This window comes from Penaeus vannamei, chromosome 8 (assembly GCF_042767895.1).
Source record: "Penaeus vannamei isolate JL-2024 chromosome 8, ASM4276789v1, whole genome shotgun sequence".
Classification (NCBI taxonomy): Eukaryota; Metazoa; Arthropoda; class Malacostraca; order Decapoda; family Penaeidae; genus Penaeus; species Penaeus vannamei.
The window spans coordinates 8,965,592-8,978,600 of NC_091556.1; the positions used below are offsets into that span (position 1 = coordinate 8,965,592).

The following is a 13,009-nucleotide window of genomic DNA, read 5'->3' on the forward strand; positions in this document are numbered from 1 at the left end:
CTAAAATCAAAATTGTTAGGAGTGAAGACTCAAAATGTTCCAGATGATTAGATGCTTATATTCCCAACATTTTATGTGAAATAAAGCAAAATATTGGTTGGGGATAATTAGGATGATTTTGAGGTTATGTTTGAAATACTTGTCAATGAGTGATTGGTCACAGAAAGGATTCACAAAAACAGATTTATCAAACAAAAGTTGTTGTCTATTTATCAAAACTCCATTAGGTACTAAAATAAACAACTGACAAAATAAAAAACAATGAGAAAATAATACTACCTGTATAGTAATACATTAAAGAAAAAAACATACAAAACAAGTGGCACAGGTCCATCAATGGGTAAGAAAATGCTATGATAAAACTAAATTACATATCATTAATACAGATGTACAAATATGACATCCCTAATCAAGCCTGTTCATCAAGGTAAGTAATATACTAGTAAGCCTCTGATATTTTTTCCAAAGGACAATCACTTCATTCATAAACATCTTTCCTTACCTGTATTTGTTTGCTGCTGTTGGGATCTCTGCTACAATTCCAACATAGAAAGCACCCGAGATGGTGGTATTCTTTGGATCATCATCTCTATACTTTGCTATAACACGTGTGCCGACAGGAATACGAGTTGGACAAGAGGCATAGTATGCCAGCTGACGTCCTGTCATGATAGCAGTCTGGCCTGAACTTTTGGCATTTCGATTGTAGCGAATTTTGTAACTAGTATTCTGTAATGAATGAATGTAATGAAGGATTAATAATGAAATACAATCATTTTTTAAAGAAAAAGAAAGAATGAAGGAAAGAAAGATCTTTTTTTGCAATAAAAATGCACTCACGACATAAAAAACACACATACAATGTATGCATTTATTTATACGTATATGTAATAAGAAATAAACAAAAGATGTAATCACTAACCTTTGGCTCACGTTTGACCACTTCAATGATTTGTGCTTGAGCCCAGCGAGCAAAGAGTGAGTGCCTCATGGAATAAACGAGCTCATTTGGCTTCAACTCGGTGCGCACTAATGGGCCCACAGGAGGTAGATTATGAGCAGGTACAGGGACAGCAGGTTCTGCTATCACCTCAAACTTCATGTGCCAAAGGGAACAGAGTTTTAGCTTTCTACAATTGCAGATTCATTATCATTATCATTCAAATTACAAATAGATAAGAATGAGTTTTTAAAATATTTTCTTTATGTTTTTATCATAACAGTATAGTTTCAGTCACCATTAAATACATATCTATTTTCTATGCATCAACATCCACAAAAGAATTTTCAGCTAATATACATTACTATGAGATATAACGAATCTAATCCCTTAATGAGTTTTTAATATCCTTAAATACACCACACAAAAAGGGAATATGAGGTGAAATCACAACTCCAATAAAGTAAATTCAATCAATATATGTTAAATAAATACAAGGATATACTACAATGTCAACAGCTTACCAGTTCTTGGTGGACCACTGTACCAGAAGGACCAATATCAAGAGCCTTCTGCCACTGTAGAGTATAAAAAGATTTTATTTCATTTTTTAATCAAACTGCATGAAGATATGCTAAAATATATCACAGCACCTTCTAAAGGACCATAAAAAGATATAATTTCAGCTATTATTCTGTTCTGAGGCACAAGATTTTGGATAAATCTTCGCCTTCATGGCTATGTGTCACATGATGGAAAGACCAAGCATAGCCATTCATATGTTGCTTCTGCACAAATGAAATCCTGAAATACGTTAAAAATAAAACAAAGTTTATATTTTGGCTTCACTGGTTTTATATTTCCACAATGATTGTACACAGGTATATACTTGATTTTTTTTATTCAGATCTTTATTGGGAAATCTTGTGATGCTGCAAATATGAATAAGATTAAACTTGGCAGTGATAAAGATTAATCATAATTAGGGCTTTGAGAAATTTTTTTAACTAATATTTAAAAAAATTAAGGGTTGGAATAACTGCAGTAAGCTATATCTAGCTATAACATGTTTACTTGATATGCTCTATATTTTTTCTCTGTACAATACCCATCTTGAACACTTAAAGATATCATCATAATGAAATTCTAATAAAAGAAGGAAGACAATTAAGAAAAATTCTTATAATCTTTTTACATGGAATACTTCTATTGACTTACTAATAGCTTTCACTCTTCTACATAAAACCTAAATGGAATAGTTTTGGAATATGAATTCATTACTGCCTTTATAAAGAGGGCATGCATAATTTACCTATACCATTTCCTCCTTTGATTCAGATTCCTCCCATTATAACTATAATGTAGTTAAATGGATGGATTACGTTACCCTTGAAACTACAAGCATCCATATCAGAATAAAGTAGTGTGCCAAAAAACATTTGAAATATAATGTAAACAGATCTTAGACTGAATCATGTAAAATACAGAACTTAGCCTTGATCAATCTGGAGCATTTCCAAGCCTGTTGATTCAAACAAGTGGAATGTCATATCACATTTACAAAAGCACATTTTCAATTTTCAAAAATATAGATATTTCTTTCTTTGGTGATACATCTGACTCATACATCTAAGTGCCTCCACATAAAAAGGCAAACTAAAATAACTATAGCTTCTGTAATTTACAATACATCTAAATATGCACAAACGAACTAAATAATCTTATTCCATTATTTCCTGAACATTAAGTATTTAATATCCATACAATAATATTTAATTAAAACTTTATATACACAAATATAACAGTACGAGTATAATGAATAACATACCATGATCTCTGGTCGGAAACTATTATAGAAGTCTTTGCGCAAATTATCAAGCTGAGACTCAATATTTTCATATTCTTCCTTCTGTTTTTCAAAACCCTCTGTAAGAAAGAAAGAAAGAAAAAATAACATTTACACTACAACTGTCAAAGGAACAATGAGAGGGAAAAAGATATGAATACAGGAAATGATAATGAGTCCAAACTATATATGAAGCCTCTGTTTCTAATAAAGTTCCTAAAGATATTGCTTACCTTCTAATGCCACGAATCGCTCTTCGAGGTGTTTCATGCCATCTGTTATCTGCATGTCCAGGCTAAGTTCTTTGGTAATATCAGCGATTGTGTCTTCAAGGTTCTTACCATCTTCACTGACAAACTCATAATCTGAATCATCGCTAAGTTTTTCATCTGCAAAATAGAGGTAATTTTTCCAATGTAAAACAAGTGCAAATTCTTATGATGTATTAGTAGAGTGAGTCATGCTAACAGTTCTAGTGCTACTGATACTACTATCAATGATCACATTATCAAAATTGATAGTAAATATACATACAAAATAATTCTAAGGTTGAGATTATAATAATGACAACAATAAAAACTAGCTATATCACTAATGATAAAAACAATGATAAAAATTATACTTAAATGACAACATTAATTAACAATATTAATAATATAAAGATAAACATCACAAAGAAAACAATAACAATAATATCAATAACAAATGATGATATAATCTTCACCATCATCTTCACAATGATCATAAAAATCTATACCACTAACCAAACAACAGCACATGTGCACATCCACACACACACATATTCCTAATATGAAAACCAGTCTTATACTTACTGTCAGATGGATCAGAGTCCGAGTCTGTGAGCACCACTGTCTCCCTTGGAGGAGGAAGTTTTTCAGCTAACAAAAGCCGTCCTGATCTTAAAGTGTCAATCAGGGAGTCTTGCTGGTTTCTGGCTTCTATACTGCAGTTTGGGCATACTCGCTTCTTTCTATTTCAAAAGACGAACATATCTTTTCATAAGCTTAATGAAAATTGACTACATGTAATCATAACACAAAACTTATGAATCATACAGAAATGCAAGAGCATTAGAATAAGCAATTTCGTCTCATATCAAGGGCTCTCCAAATTTCTTTAACCCAGGTACCCCTTTAGGTACTCAAGGTATAATTTCTGACAACCTATCTCATAAAATGCTGCCACATTTTGTCTACCGAATGAGCAAAATTGATTGCACTGCATATTCTGGTAGACATTGCGAGCCCTAATGTAAGCAAAAGTAAACAAATAAACATAAAAAATATGATCATTCAATACTGGAATGAAAGGGCTAGAATACTTACTTTGGATATGACAAGACCCCATAAAATCTGCGAATGTATTTGTCTGCCCGAAATAAATCTTTCTCAGAACGACAATCAGAGTTCAGGCATCTAAAGGGTCTTTTTAGTGTAGGAGGAACAACTTTACTCACAGCGACCTCATCCACCAAAATCTGGAAAATAAGAAGAATAACACTACTTATGCATCTACAAATTTATACAAACACATACAAATGTACTTATGTATGTGTATATAAATGTAAATACAAATATAAATATAAATACTAAGCTATTTCATGATCAATCATGAACTAAAAGAAGCATTCTGTAGAAACATTTGCTAAAACTAGTCTGGGTTAGTGATTTCTTCACCTTATCCTTTGAACACAGTGTAAAGTGTAAAATGTAAGAATATATCATAGCATGACTGGTATGCTATCATACACTCATCTTACTTACATCATCATCAGAGAGGTCAATAACTTCAGCCATGATTCTTGCTTGTAATTGTCATTTACAACCTCATCTGAAAAAGAACATATTCATTAATAACAAAACAAGAATTAGATTCTATTTAGAAAGATTAAGGATAGGTAAGTAAGAGAGTACAACAGAGAGGGAGAGAGAGAGGAAGAGGAGGAAGAAGAGATATAGTAATGAGGTAAGGTTAAATGATTTTAACAAGTAAAAAAATAACAGTTGTAATTATGTATAGACATACACCATCCCACAAACCCCTCAATTCCCCTATACCCTTTATATACATTATATCTTCATAAATCTACTATATGAACATCGTTCCTACCTCTTTTTAGGTTTATGGATGCTGTAAGTACAACATAACAATACACGCAAAGTATGAAATATCAAAACATTTGATCTATACTTTACTTGTTGGTTGAGTATCATGGAACCCCCCCCCCCCCCATTAGGGACAATCTTTGCCCTGATAGCAGGAGAGGGCATAAAAGGGAAAATGCAGGGTAAAATACGGATAACATACACAAAAACAGTCACTATAGTGTCTAATGTAGGGGGCTCTGCTCCCTATGACACCCCTCCTGTGTGGCTACTGCCCCCCCTGAATGGAAGACAAAGAACTCTCCACATTTTCATGGCAGGGTAAAGGGTATGACCAAATGTGCGTGAGCGCCTGATGCCTAGTCTGTCTTATGCTTTTTCCTTCTGTACATATATGGTGGATTCTTTGCTGTCCAGGGCAGGGGTTGGTGGGCAGTAGCCCCCCATGGGTGGGTTGCTGGGGGCACAGCCCCTTGCATTTGACTATATATAGCCTATCTCTTAATTATGTCATTCATAATCCACCCTGGAATTTTCCTGCCATTGGGGGCAAAATTGTGGGTATTGAAGGGCTTTCCGCAACATAATTTTGACATATTTGGATAGTAGAGAGTTAAAGAACTCTATTGCTAATAAAATTGTCACAATCAGTTATGCAAAGGTACTCCAAAAAATTACCCAATGATACCATCATGGTCCCTATGCATTTAGGCCCACATATAACAATGCTTCACAATGTACTGTACATTTTGGGGATAAGAGTCAATGTCTATGTAGTCCTCTGATGTCAATTTCATCAATATCAGAAACACACACCTTTGAATTACCTAATAGCATTATTTTGTGTTCTGTATGGCCAGTACCTTTGTTCTTACTCTACTCTGAAGCAACTCCACAGTTATCCATAAACCAATTACACTTCAACTGAATTTCCGTAAGTAAATAATGCTCATCAATGTAAAGGCAAGGAGAATCATGAGAGATCTAGATTTTACTTTTATAAGCTTTTATCTTATGAGAGTAAGTGGTTGCATTGGACCTACCTTAGTTTAAAATTCGATTTTTTGACCAGCTCTCGACCTGAAGTCACTAAAACACTACAGAAATATGTTTAATAAATGTGTCGCCACTACCAAAGTCTTATTTTATAGTAGCATCCTTGCTCTAATTGTAATTGCCAAGGTGTCTTTTAAAAAAATTAAATCGTGTAGCGTGCAAAGCAAGACGCCGCTCTTGTTTGTTTATTTCAGGGTGACGACACTCAACAGGCACCATTGTATTGCTAGGAGATATGTTTAAGCACCCAAATTCTTTCCTTTCATCTAAAATGATGGGCAATAAAAATACGATCTGAAGAATAGTACTGATATCTATCATAACATTAGCTGATAGGAATAACCCATGGAGTGTCTTCACCCTGATACATATACAAGCTTCTCCAGGATTGTGCCAATTTACCAGATGATTTTACATTATTCAAAACGACTATACAATTTTAAGGGAAAAGGTATATATAACTAATACTGAAAATAAAAGAAAAACCTTTAGTGAACAGTCTGATTGTCCGGAAACCTGTTATTGATTGCGCGGCAATTTTCAACGCAATCTGCCAGAAACCGGTCAATGTTTTCAGAATATTAAGCAGAACATCATAATATAGAAAAAAATGATGGCCTCTTCAATACAGCAGTTTACAAGCTGTTTCATGGGAGAGCACAGATTTAAGATAACCAAACATATAACACAGTGGTGACAGAAAACGTAGTAGAAACCATAAAATTCATCAAGTCTTTAATAGTAATAGAACATACATTAAAGATGTGCAGTAAACAGAGGAATATATGATACAATTAGGATATAATGAAACATCGCCATTTCTAGTAACGGTATGATAAAAACAGATGCGAAAGCTCTAGTTTTGTACAATCAAGAAATATGAACACTTAGTCCTCTACAAATCATGCCATTAATATGTCCAAAACAAACAGATTAGCAATATTATAATGAATTATATATATATATATATATATATATATATATATATATATATATATATATATATATATATATATATATATATATATATATTCACACACTTAGCGCCCTACGCATAAAACACACACACACACACGCACACACAAACACACACGCGCGCGCGCGCTCTCAGACAGACACTTAGACAAACACACACACATAAATACATATGTGTATATATACACACACACACATAAATACATATGTGTATATACACACACACACACACACACACATAAATACATATGTGTATATATACATACACACACACACACACACACACACACACACACAAATGGAGACTTCAGAAGAGAGCATTACGTACCATTCTCGGGTGAAAGTACGCCACATACACAAAGCTACAATTTTACCCTTGTAACTACAACCTTACTTAATAAACTCTTTATTATTATCATTATTATCATTATATCACACACACACACACACACACACGTACACACACAAACACACACACACACACACACACACACACACACACACACACACACATATATATATATATATATATATATATATATATATATATAAATATATAAATATATATATATACATATATATATATATATATATATATATATATATATATATATATATATATATATATATATATATATATATATATACGTACAGTGCACGTCAGAAATCTTGGCGCGAGAGGGACCGCGCTAAGATTTTTGACGTTTTTCGGTAATGCTTCTCTAATTTGCAAATTGACCTATAATCTTGAGTTCTGTTGCTGTTTTTGGTCTGTGTCTTGTGATGGCTGCCTCAAGCTTGGGGATTGATGAGATATCATGCTCACGTAATCTGTTTTTCATTAGTGCCCACATGTTTTCAATAGGATTTAAAGCTTTGCATTATGGCAAGGTGCACCACTGCCTGGCCTCCCTCGAGGAACACCAAGGTGGTGTACGAAAGATGTATATTAACAGAGGGTGTAGTCGTACCGTTCCTTGCGCTGTGGCAGGAGGACGTGGTGGACGACCGCCATGAGGGCTCTCCTCTCGACGACTCGCTGCGTCACCTGAAGATAGCTATTGTTTATACGGCGTGACTGAAGATCCCTTTTGTTCTTTTATTTTAGCCAAATCTGCCGGACCTTCCTCTTAGCACAGCTTGCGATATGTTGTGAAATGAAACTGCGCTAAACATGAACTTCCTTTTATAACGTTTCCGAATCGAAGCAAGAAAGCGGTCCATTCATGTTCAAGTGTCTGACGAGGTTCACGACGAAGTCCATGTTGATCTGGCGCCTGGACAGCTCTGTTGGCTTTGACAGTGGCAGCGTCTTTGCACTTCAATTCCGCGAGCTTCTTCTATTGCCTCACGGTCGTGCCTTGTAAATGCAGTCTCCTACCATGCCCTGAGGCTTATAGTCAAAGGTGCTAAACTAACGTGGCAATCTTTTGATGGTTTTAACATCACTTTGGTCAATGGCTTAGATATCCGCCTTTTATTAATGTGGTTGCATATTTTCGGCCCTCTTTCTTCGCCTCTTCTTTGTCCCTCTTCCTCTTCTCTTTTTCGGCCTTTCTCGGCTTTTCTTCGGCCCTTTTTCTCTTCTCCTCTTCGGCCTTCCTCTTCTCTTTGGCCTTCCACTTCTTCTCTTCGGCCTCCCACTTCTTCTCTTCGGCCTTCCACTTCTCTTCGTCCATCATTTAAGCCCCCCACCATCTGCCCTTATTGTCTTTCCATTGGAATTTCCTTAGAATGTAGTCGCTCATTTCCCGCGGGGTCCCTAGCGATTACAATGAATTCTCGGGCTCGAGGGCGACTTCCTGGGTCTCCTCGGGCTCAAGGGCGACTTCCTGGGTCTCCTTCTCGGGCTCTTGGGCGACTTCCTGGGTCCCCTTCTCGGGCTCTTGGGCGACTTCCTGGGTCTCCTTCTCGGGCTCTTGGGCGACTTCCTGGGTCTCCTTCCACTTCTCTTCGTCCATCATTTAAGCCTCCCACAATCTACCCTTATTGTCTTTCCATTGGAATTCCCTTAGAATGTAGTCCATTTCCCGCGTGTTCCCTAGCGACTAATATGAATTCTCGGGCTCGAGGGCGACTCCTGGGTCTCCTTCTCGGGCTCTTCGACGACTTCCTGGGTCTCCTTCTCGGGCTCTAGGGTGACTTCCTGGGTCTCCTTTTCGGGCTCTTGGACGACCCTGAAGTCGGCCGAGAAGACCATCCATAACGTCCTGGTAGGAACGGTATGGATGCGCTCTTGGGCGACTTCCTGGGTCTCCTTCTCGGGCTCTTGGGCTCTTCGGCGACTTCCTGGGCATCCTGCTTGAGCTTGCTGGCGACTTCCTGGATCTCCTTCTCGGGCTCTTGGGCGACTTCCTGGGTCTCCTTCTCGGGCTCTTGGGCGACTTCCTGGGTCTCCTTCTCGGGCTCTTGGGCGACTTCCTGGGTCTCATTCTCGGGCTCTTCGGCGACTTCCTCGGTATCCTGCTCGAGCTCCCTGGCGACTTCCTGGATCTCCTTCTCGGGCTCTTGGGCGACTTCCTAGGTCTCCTTCTCGGGCTCGAGGGTGACTTCCTGAGTCTCCTTCTCGGGCTCTTCGGCGACTTCCTAGGTCTCCTTCTCGGGCTCTTCGGCGACTTCCTGGGTCTCCTTCTCGGGCTCTTCGGCGACTTCCTAGGTCTCCTTCTCGGGCTCTTCGGCGACTTCCTGGGTCTCCTTCTCGGGCTCTTGGGCGACTTCCTGGGTCTCCTTCTCGGGCTCGAGGGTGACTTCCTGGGTCTCCTTCTCGGGCTCTTCGGCGAGTTCCTGGGTCTCCTTCTCGGGCTCTTCGGCGACTTCCTGGGTCTCCTTCTCGGGCTCTTCGGCGACTTCCTAGGTCTCCTTCTCGGGCTCTTCGGCGACTTCCTTGGGTCTATTTCTCGGGCTCTTCGGCGACTTCCTGGGTCTCCTTCTCGGGCTCTTCGGTGACCCTGGGTCTCCTTCTTGGGCTCTAGGGTGACTTCCTGGGTCTCCTTCTCGGGCTCTTCGGCGACTTGTTGGGTCTCCTTCTCGGGCTCTTCGGCGACTTCCTTGGTCTCCTTCTCGGGCTCCTCGGCGACTTGTTGGGTCTCCTTCTCGGGCTCTTCGGTGACTTCCTGGGTATCCTGCTCGGGCTCTTCGGCGACTTCTTGGGTCTATTTCTCGGGCTCTTCGGCGACTTCCTGGGTCTCCTTCTCGGGCTCTTCGGCGACTTCCTGGGTCTCCTTTTCGGGCTCTTCGGCGACTTCCTAGGTCTTCTCGGGCTCGAGGTTGACATCCTGGGTCTCCTTCTCGGGCTCTAGGGTGACTTCCTGGGTCTCCTTCTCGGGCTCTTCGACGACTTCCTGGGTCTCCTTCTCGGGCTCTAGGGTGACTTCCTGGGTCTCCTTTTCGGGCTCTTGGACGACCCTGAAGTCGGCCGAGAAGACCATCCATAACGTCCTGGTAGGAACGGTATGGATGCGCTCTTGGGCGACTTCCTGGGTCTCCTTCTCGGGCTCTTGGGCTCTTCGGCGACTTCCTGGGCATCCTGCTTGAGCTTGCTGGCGACTTCCTGGATCTCCTTCTCGGGCTCTTGGGCGACTTCCTGGGTCTCCTTCTCGGGCTCTTGGGCTCTTCGGCGACTTCCTGGGCATCCTGCTTGAGCTTGCTGGCGACTTCCTGGATCTCCTTCTCGGGCTCTTGGGCGACTTCCTGGGTCTCCTTCTCGGGCTCTTGGGCGACTTCCTGGGTCTCCTTCTCGGGCTCTTGGGCGACTTCCTGGGTCTCATTCTCGGGCTCTTCGGCGACTTCCTCGGTATCCTGCTCGAGCTCCCTGGCGACTTCCTGGATCTCCTCGGGCTCTTGGGCGACTTCCTAGGTCTCCTTCTCGGGCTCGAGGGTGACTTCCTGAGTCTCCTTCTCGGGCTCTTCGGCGACTTCCTCGGTATCCTGCTCGAGCTCCCTGGCGACTTCCTGGATCTCCTTCTCGGGCTCTTGGGCGACTTCCTAGGTCTCCTTCTCGGGCTCGAGGGTGACTTCCTGAGTCTCCTTCTCGGGCTCTTCGGCGACTTCCTCGGTATCCTGCTCGAGCTCCCTGGCGACTTCCTGGATCTCCTCGGGCTCTTGGGCGACTTCCTAGGTCTCCTTCTCGGGCTCGAGGGTGACTTCCTGAGTCTCCTTCTCGGGCTCTTCGGCGACTTCCTAGGTCTCCTTCTCGGGCTCTTCGGCGACTTCCTGGGTCTCCTTCTCGGGCTCTTCGGCGACTTCCTGGGTCTCCTTCTCGGGCTCTTCGGTGACCCTGGGTCTCCTTCTTGGGCTCTAGGGTGACTTCCTGGGTCTCCTTCTCGGGCTCTTCGGCGACTTGTTGGGTCTCCTTCTCGGGCTCTTCGGCGACTTCCTTGGTCTCCTTCTCGGGCTCCTCGGCGACTTGTTGGGTCTCCTTCTCGGGCTCTTCGGTGACTTCCTGGGTATCCTGCTCGGGCTCTTCGGCGACTTCTTGGGTCTATTTCTCGGGCTCTTCGGCGACTTCCTGGGTCTCCTTCTCGGGCTCTTCGGCGACTTCCTGGGTCTCCTTTTCGGGCTCTTCGGCGACTTCCTAGGTCTTCTCGGGCTCGAGGTTGACATCCTGGGTCTCCTTCTCGGGCTCTAGGGTGACTTCCTGGGTCTCCTTCTCGGGCTCTAGGGTGACTTCCTGGGTCTCCTTTTCGGGCTCTTGGACGACCCTGAAGTCGGCCGAGAAGACCATCCATAACGTCCTGGTAGGAACGGTATGGATGCGCTCTTGGGCGACTTCCTGGGTCTCCTTCTCGGGCTCTTGGGCGACTTCCTGGGTCTCATTCTCGGACTCTTCGGCGATTTCCTGGGTATCCTGCTCGAGCTTGCTGGCGACTTCCTGGATCTCCTCGGGCTCTTGGGCGACTTCCTGGGTCTCCTTCTCGGGCTCGAGGGTAACTTCCTGGGTCTCCTTCTCGGGCTCTTCGGCGACTTCCTGGGTCTCCTTCTCGGGCTCGAGGGTGACTTCCTGGGTCTCCTTCTCGGGCTCTACGGCGACTTCCTGGGTCTCCTTCTCGGGCTCTTCGGCGACTTCCTGAGTCTCCTTCTCGGGATCTTCGGCGACTTCCTAGGTCTCCTTCTCGGGCTCTTCGGCGACTTCTTGGGTCTACTTCTCGGGCTCTTCGGCGACTTCCTGGGTCTCCTTCTCGGGCTCTTCGGCGACTTTCTGGGTCTCCTTCTCGGGCTTTTCGGCAACTTCCTGGGTCTCCTTCTCGAGCTCTTCGGCAACTTCCTGGGTCTCCTTCTCGGGCTCTTCGACAACTTCCTGGGTCTCCTTCTCGGGCTCTTCGGTGACTTCCTGTGCCTGGGTCTCCTTCTTGGGCTCTAGGGTGATTTCCTGGGTCTCCTTTTCGGGCTCTTGGACGACCCTGAAGTCGGCCGAGGAGACTATCCATATCGTCCTGGTAGGAACGGTATGGATGCGCTCTTGGGCGACTTCCTGGGCTCCTTCTCGGGCTCTTCGGCGACTTCATGGATCTCCTTCTCGGGCTCCTGGGCGACTTCCTGGGTCTCCTTCTTGGGCTCTAGGGTGACTTCCTGGGTCTCCTTCTCGGGCTCTGTCATTTGGCTACACGCAGCGTTTACCTTTTATTACCTCACCCTCACTCCTATTCCTTCTTTCTCCCGCATTCTTCCTCCCTTTCCTTCCCGTTCCTTTACCTCACTCATTACCTCTCCCTCTCTCCCTTTTCCTTTCCTCTCACTCAGTATGTGAGAATTAAAAGAATGAATCCTCTGTATGATATTTATTTTGCTGTAGCCATTTTGATTAGTCAGGCTGTAAAAGGCGTGCTGTACAAAAGTTTTCATATTGATTTTTTGTAGATGTTTCATCACAGCATCATGTCACATATGCTGAAGCTGCAATTGGATGCTTCAAGAATTCACATTTATCAATAGAAATATCCATATCTATACTCACAGTAATTGTTCCACACCACTACAGATATTCCTTGATCATTCTTAATTTGTTGTGATGAAATTTATTGTTGCTGATTCATTCCTGAGAAGCCTATTGTTGATTCATTTATGTCA

The 13,009-nt window shown here is 42.4% G+C and overlaps 2 protein-coding genes and 1 pseudogene across 2 annotated transcripts; all 3 read right to left on the reverse strand.

Annotated features, from left to right (window-relative positions):
• The window catches only part of LOC138862294 (histone-lysine N-methyltransferase eggless-like), a 19,885-nt pseudogene extending 13,728 nt beyond the window's left edge, over positions 1-6,157 (reverse strand).
• Positions 6,158-9,076: 2,919 nt separating this feature from the next.
• LOC138862295 (histone H1, gonadal-like) lies at positions 9,077-10,710 on the reverse strand. The gene is made up of 2 exons (XM_070124009.1): positions 10,315-10,710; positions 9,077-9,463 (listed from the first exon to the last, which is right to left on the reverse strand). Exons 1-2 carry the CDS (start codon positions 10,708-10,710, stop codon positions 9,077-9,079), a joined length of 783 nt encoding a protein of 260 aa, XP_069980110.1.
• On the reverse strand, positions 10,707-12,538 carry LOC138862296 (chemotaxis regulatory protein ChePep-like). The gene is made up of 4 exons (XM_070124010.1): positions 12,398-12,538; positions 11,610-11,852; positions 11,272-11,423; positions 10,707-11,043 (listed from the first exon to the last, which is right to left on the reverse strand). The coding sequence occupies exons 1-4, from the start codon at positions 12,536-12,538 to the stop codon at positions 10,707-10,709; spliced, it is 873 nt and encodes a 290-aa protein (XP_069980111.1).
• Between the last annotated feature and the right edge of the window lie 471 nt (positions 12,539-13,009).